Below are 6,107 nucleotides of genomic sequence, written 5' to 3'. Positions count from 1 at the left end.
TTACCCACAACCGAAGTAAGGCTCACTGGTCTATAATTACCAGGGTTGTCTGTACTCCCCTTCTTGAACAAGGGGACAATATTTGCTATCCTCCAGTCTTCTGGCACTATTCCTGTAGACAATGAGGACATAAAGATCAAAGCCAAAGGCTCGGCAATCTCCTCCCTGGCTTCCCAGAGAATCCTCGGATAAATCCCATCTGGCCCTGGGGACTTATCTACTTTCACACTTTCCAGAATGGCTAACACCTCCTCCTTGTGAGCCTCAATCCCGTCTGGTCTAGTCACCAGTATCTCAACATTCTCCTCCACAACACTGTCTTTTTCCAGTGTGAATACTGACAAAAATTATTCATTTAGCGCTTCCCCATCTCCTCAGACTCCACGCACAACTTCCCCCCACAGTCCTTGATTGGCCCTAATCTTACTCTCGTCATTCTTTTATTCCTGATATACCTGTAAGAAAGCTTTCGGGTTTTCCCTTGAGCCGACCTGCCAAGGAGTTCTCATGTCCCCTCCTGGCTCTTCTCAGCTCTCTCTTTAGGTCCTTCCAGGCTAACCCTTAGCTGCCCTAACTGAGCCTTCACATCCCATCCCAAGCCTTCTCCTTCCTTGGTAAACCACGGCTCCCTCGCTCGACAACTTACCGTCACTGAATTCCCTCCACTATCAATATCCTGGGAGTTACCATCTCCAACAAGACACCGAGGCTCCTCCGACAGCACCTTCCAAACCCCGCCACCCCAGGGAGGGGGCAGCAGTCGCAGGGGCTGGGGCACCGCCACGCCCTGCACATTCCTCTCGGAGACCCCACCATCTCGGGGCCGGGAACGGTATTGGCCGTTCCTGCAGCATCGCCGGGGTCAGAACCCTGGGAGCCCCCCTCCCTCACAGGGGGGGGGTGCTGCGCGGGGGTCTCGGTATACCACCCAGGGGGAAGGGGCAGCGGTTCAGGGACACCGTACGGGACCCCCCTCAGCCCTTGTTCAACAACGGACTTGCAGGTGACAGCAACTCCTCCCCCTGCTTGCTGTGGTCCCCATATTCACTGTACCTTCATCTCGCACCCAGTTCAAAACCACCTTCCAGCCTCAACTAAGCGCGAGGGCCTTACATGGCAGGATGTCTTTGTATCGATTCTTCTTCACGTTGCTTCTCGCGCTCCCGGCCTCAGTGCTCAGTTCCGACTGGGCACTGACTGAAGCCAGACACCTCTTCATGCTCTGCCGAGAGAGTGAAACACAAAGGGTTAGTCTCCGCGGAGTCAGCAGCATATTGAGAGACAGCTGGGCTTGAGAGAGTGACAGAGATGGCGTGGGCAGGGGACCGGAGAGAGATAGAGAGGGCGCGAGAGACCGTGCGATTGCGTGACAGTGGGACGGGCACCGCTGGCTCACAGCGCTAGGAACCCGGGTCCGATTCCAGCCTCAGGCAACTGTGTCTGTGTGGAGTTTGCACATTCATTACCCGCTCCCCCCCCCCCGAAACCGTGACTGCATGGGTTTCCTCCGGGTGCTCCAGTTTCCCCCCCGTTATGAATCGAAGGTTGACCCCACTCCCTAAGAACTAACACCTGGAGATGAATGCCTCCCCCCGTGATCTGTAAAAGGAGTGTGATAAGGGGTGTAACCTGCTTTTCAGCAACTTCTCGCTGTTAAGTAAAGTAAATCCCTGACACTCACTTCAAAACCAACAACTAACAGTTTAGTTATCCAACTCTGAACACTGAACAAATTAACTAAACCAATAACAAACCAAATAAATTCCTTGTAACTACTAACTATTAAAGCAAGATTCTAATGGTGTGCTGTTCCAATAAATACAACTCCCACTCATACGAAACAAAAAGTGCGTTTAGTATCTCCAAATTACAGCCCAGTTATGTGTCTTCCAGAAGGTTCTATGCCTTCTCCATCGATTCTTCTGTCAGCAATACCTTCTCTGCTGTCGGCCCTGTTGTTATTTCGTCGGTGGTTTCTCTAAGACAGAGAGGAGGCTCAGAGATTCCGCAATTCGAGAGAGAGAGAGAGACAGAAAGAGAAAATGGAGGGCCTTTTGCTCTGCTGGATGGCTGCCTGCTCAGGGTTTTTTTTTGTCCAACTGCCCCCTTCCTTTATACCCTCAACATATCAATATTTCTGACAATAGGATTAGTCCGGTGTTGTCAAAACCATCAGATTGAAATTTAATAAGTTTTTGGTATCTAAGTGCCCAGTTCTAGTTGATTGGCTAAATTCAAAAGCCTTTGCTCTTGGTAAAACCTGCAGCTTGGCCTGCTAACCGTCCGGCCTTTCGATACAAATGCTTCAGTTCGGGCTCTCTGTGTACTTGCAAACCTTCAAGTCACTAAATTGTCCCTGCAGTGCCCGGGGATGTGCAGATTTGGGTGGATTGGCCGTACTAAATTGTCCCCGTAGTGCCCAGGGATGTGCAGGTTAGGGTGGGATTGGCCGTGCTAAATTGTCCCTGTAGTGCCCAGGGATGTGCAGGTTAGGGTGGGATTGGCCGTGCTAAATTGTCCTGTAGTGCCCAGGGATGTGCAGGTTAGGGTGGATTGACCGTGCTAAATTGTCCCCGTCGTGCCCAGGGATGTGCAGGTTAGTGTGGATTGGCCGTGCTAAATTGTCCCTGCAGTGCCCAGGGATGTGCAGGTTAGGGTGGATTGGCCGTGCTAAATTGTCCCGTAGTGCCCAGGGATGTACAGGTTAGTTGCATTAGTAGGGGTAAATATAGCGTAGGGGACTGGGTCTGGGTGCGTTACTCTTCGGTGTGGGCCTGTTGGGCCGAAGGGCCTGTTTCCACGCTGTGGGGATTCTAGTTCAAATAGTCTCTGATGCATTGCTTGCAACGTAACCATTAAAATGTTGTAAGGCCAATACCAAACTCAATAACCCTTTTGTTGAATATTTGTTCTGGTGAATATTGAGTTTTGTTTTTGAAAAATAACCAGTTGGCCTTTCTATTTCAGAATCATCCTCCTGTAACAACACAACGCAAACACTGATGTGTCGACGGTGACTTTGAAGGGTTTCAACAAAGTTCGCCTGATTAAACCTGGTGCGGTGGTTAACTCTGCGTTTACATTCTCAAATGCCGACTGGCATTGTTCTGTCCACTGAAATCTCATGCTCCTTTTTGACAAATCCGTCAACGGTCCCACTACGCTACTAAAGTTTGGTACCAATGTCCTGTCGACTCTGCTCAATCCTCGCCTGATCTTTTTGGTTGTGACTCCATATGTCTTTCAGAACAGAACACCCCTGCCTGATCCTCCAGCTGCTTCGGCCTGTCCTTTACCACCTCATCAGCACAGACTGTCAGCTAACTGGTCCTCAACTCCATCGCCTTTCCCTGATGCTTTCCTCTCCATGGTTTAACTTATGGCCACAGAGCCCGGAAAAGTCCTGGGATATTTCTCTTTCAACACCTTGGCTCTCCTGGTGGTTTTTTTTGGCTTTTCCGCTACGATGGCCATCGCTCCCAGGTGCGATCCCACTGGACCGTTTCCAAGAACAAACTGCATTCCTGGAAGAGCCAATTTTTTTCCCATTGCTCCCACTGTCAGCTAATTCAGGACATCTCTGCTTAGTGTTAACAATCGGTGTAAATAGACCAAATGGTGATCCCATTTGTTTTGGTCCACTTGGGGAATGCATATAGTGTTCAGCTCTGACCCTAATGACTGACATCTCATTTAGTGCCAACTTGCAAAGCCTTGTAATGAACAACCAGCTCCTATCTGCTTTCTCAACGTCATCCTGTCGTGTCCTGATGGATTTCGGAATAGCTCCGAGCCGCAGTTAGGACGGTGAATTCCCCAGGATAGAAGGTCTGTGTCTCAAGAGTTTGCTTCAACAGGTACCAGTTTGTCCATCAGCACTGCGACCAGCCTTTACTTCAGCATATCCTCCCTACCCCTCCTCTGACAGCACTGCAAACGGCTCACCAGTCCTGCCTACCAACTTGGGCCGAATTGAAATGACCCACGCAGTCTCTGGGCAGTTCATCTGATCAGCCAGTTTCTCAAAGGAAACGAAAAAGGCTTCGACAGCTTTTGCATCAAGTTTTGGTCACGTCTGGACGTATTCGCTCTAACCAGGCTGGTGGCTATGATGAGTTTGCTCATTGTCACTTCTCACTGAGCACTTTCACTTCTGTCATTTTGCTTCAAGTCCTCACTTCTTCATTTCCAACTGGAACACCCCTTCCCATTCTCCGTGTTCGGCCAGAGTGATTCTTTCCCTCTCTCCTTCCTCTGCTTTTAATTGGAATTCAAACGGTTTCATTTCCATTTCTTGAGGTGCACTTTCTAACGCCAATTGCTGCATTTGCAAATTTCCTTTTGTTTTTCCAAACTCCGATGCACTTGACTGTTTCTCTGCTGTCCCTCTGCTGCGTGGTTAACTCGGTTGCAATTTCGGCTTTGCTACGGTCCCTAGTTAAACCCGCTATCAGCCTGCGTGCTAACACAAGTGTCACCTTCTGCTGCTTTTCTTGGCAAACTCAGGAAGCATCTTCAACCCCCAGAATCTCTTCACAAGTGTTAACAGCCACTTCTGACTGCGCCCACAAGCAACCGGAATGAATTAGATCTTCCACTTATCACTGACGTTTTCCTTCAAGGTTTAGGACACTTGGCCCCAAGTCTGTTTAAACATGTTGGGACTTTTCCGACCCTGAATCTGTCCCAATCTGTCCAAATCCCAGGAGAGTCCTCAAAGCAGAGATGGACCTTCCTGTCCAGAAACTAAAACCGAAACACCCGGAGAGGAACACCTCCCCTGTAATCTGTAAAAGGAGTGTGAAAAGGGGTGTAACCTGCTTTTCAGCAACTTCTAGCAGTTAAATAAAGTAAATCCCTGACGCTCACTTCAAAACCAACAAGTCACAACATACTTATCCCACTCTAACACTGAACAAATTAACTCAACCAGTAACAAATCGAATAAACTCGTTCTAACTACAAACTATTAAAGCAAGATTTTAATGGTGTGCTGTTCCAATAAATACGATTCCCACTCATACTAAAAAAATCTAGTGCTTCCAAATAAACCTGGTGTTGTTTGATTTTTAACTTAATATTAAAAAGAAGTTAGTATCTCAAAATCACAGGCAGTCTTCCAGAACATTCTGTGCCGACTCCATCGATTCTTCTGCCAGGAATACCTTCTCTGCTGTTGGTATTTCGTTGGTGCTTTGTCGAAGACATCGAGGAGGCTGAGAGAGTCTGCAATTCTCTCTGGAGAGTGGAGGGCCTTTTGTCCAACTGCCCCCTTCTTTTCTACCCTCAACATATCAATATTTCTTATAATAGGATTAGTCCTGTGCTGTCAAAACCATCAGATTGAAATTTAATAGGTCTTTGGTGTCTAAGTGCCTACTTCTAATGGATTGGCTAAATTTAAATTCTTAGTAAAACCTGCAGCTTGGCCTGCTATCCGTCCAGCCGTTCGATACAAATGCTTCAGTTGGGGCTCTCTGTGTACATGCAAACCTTCAAGTCGCTACTCACAGGTATCCATTTCAAACCTCTCAGCACAGAAAAACCACACGATCTTTCAAAGGGACCATGCAAAGCTTTACCCCGAGCATGTTAGAAGCTTAGAAATGCCAAATTATAACTTCCAGCCTCCCAATCTACCCAACGTTATCACATCCTCTCAGTCTAAAGATGTGCCGGTTAAGGTGGATTGTCCGTGCTAAATTGTCCTGTCGTGTCCAGGGATGTGCAGGTTAGGGTGGATTGGCCGTGCTAAATTGTCCCCGTAGTGCCCAGGGATGTGCGGGTTAGGGTGGATGGCCGTGCTAAATTGTCCCGTAGTGCCCAGGGATGTGCAGGTTAGGGTGGATTGGCCGTGCTAAATTGTCCCCGTAGTGCCCAGGGATGTGCGGGTTAGGGTGGATTGGCCGTGCTAAATTGTCCTGCAGTGTCCAGTGATGTGCAGGTTAGGGTGGATTGGCCGTGCTAAATTGCCCACAGCATTCAGGGATGTGCAGGTTAGGTGCCTCAGCCATGGGAATTGCAAGTGTACTGGGATAGGGTAGGGTTAAGGGCTAAGGGCTAAGGGCTAAGGGCTAAGGGGAAGGGGAAGGGGAAGGGGAAGGGGA

At 48.7% G+C, this 6,107-nt stretch overlaps 1 protein-coding gene across 5 annotated transcripts in view; it reads right to left on the bottom strand.

Moving 5' to 3' along the window:
• Positions 1 to 6,107, bottom strand: part of LOC122546914 (tyrosine-protein phosphatase non-receptor type 18-like) — a 9,852-nt gene that overhangs the window by 2,070 nt on the left and 1,675 nt on the right. Inside the window, exons 1-3 of one of the 5 annotated variants that reach the window (XR_006310839.1) lie at positions 4,200 to 4,209; positions 3,013 to 3,017; positions 1,114 to 1,222 (exon numbers count right to left, since the gene is read on the bottom strand). Coding sequence is in view for 1 of the 5 variants with exons in the window: in XM_043685526.1 (XP_043541461.1) it covers positions 1,114 to 1,222; positions 3,427 to 3,549 (232 nt within the window). In the remaining 4 variants the exon portion in view is untranslated. Of the gene's footprint in view, positions 1 to 1,113; positions 1,223 to 1,935; positions 1,955 to 3,012; positions 3,018 to 3,426; positions 3,919 to 4,199; positions 4,210 to 5,165; positions 5,185 to 6,107 lie in introns of those variants that run through there. The other 4 variants (XR_006310837.1, XR_006310838.1, XM_043685526.1 and 1 more) reach the window with 4 other exon arrangements.

The sequence above is a fragment of the Chiloscyllium plagiosum genome, unplaced genomic scaffold, assembly GCF_004010195.1.
Source record: "Chiloscyllium plagiosum isolate BGI_BamShark_2017 unplaced genomic scaffold, ASM401019v2 scaf_13994, whole genome shotgun sequence".
Lineage (NCBI taxonomy): Eukaryota > Metazoa > Chordata > Chondrichthyes > Orectolobiformes > Hemiscylliidae > Chiloscyllium > Chiloscyllium plagiosum.
The sequence above is the reverse complement of the archived record's forward strand: the minus strand, read 5'-3'. Positions and strand labels throughout refer to the sequence as shown.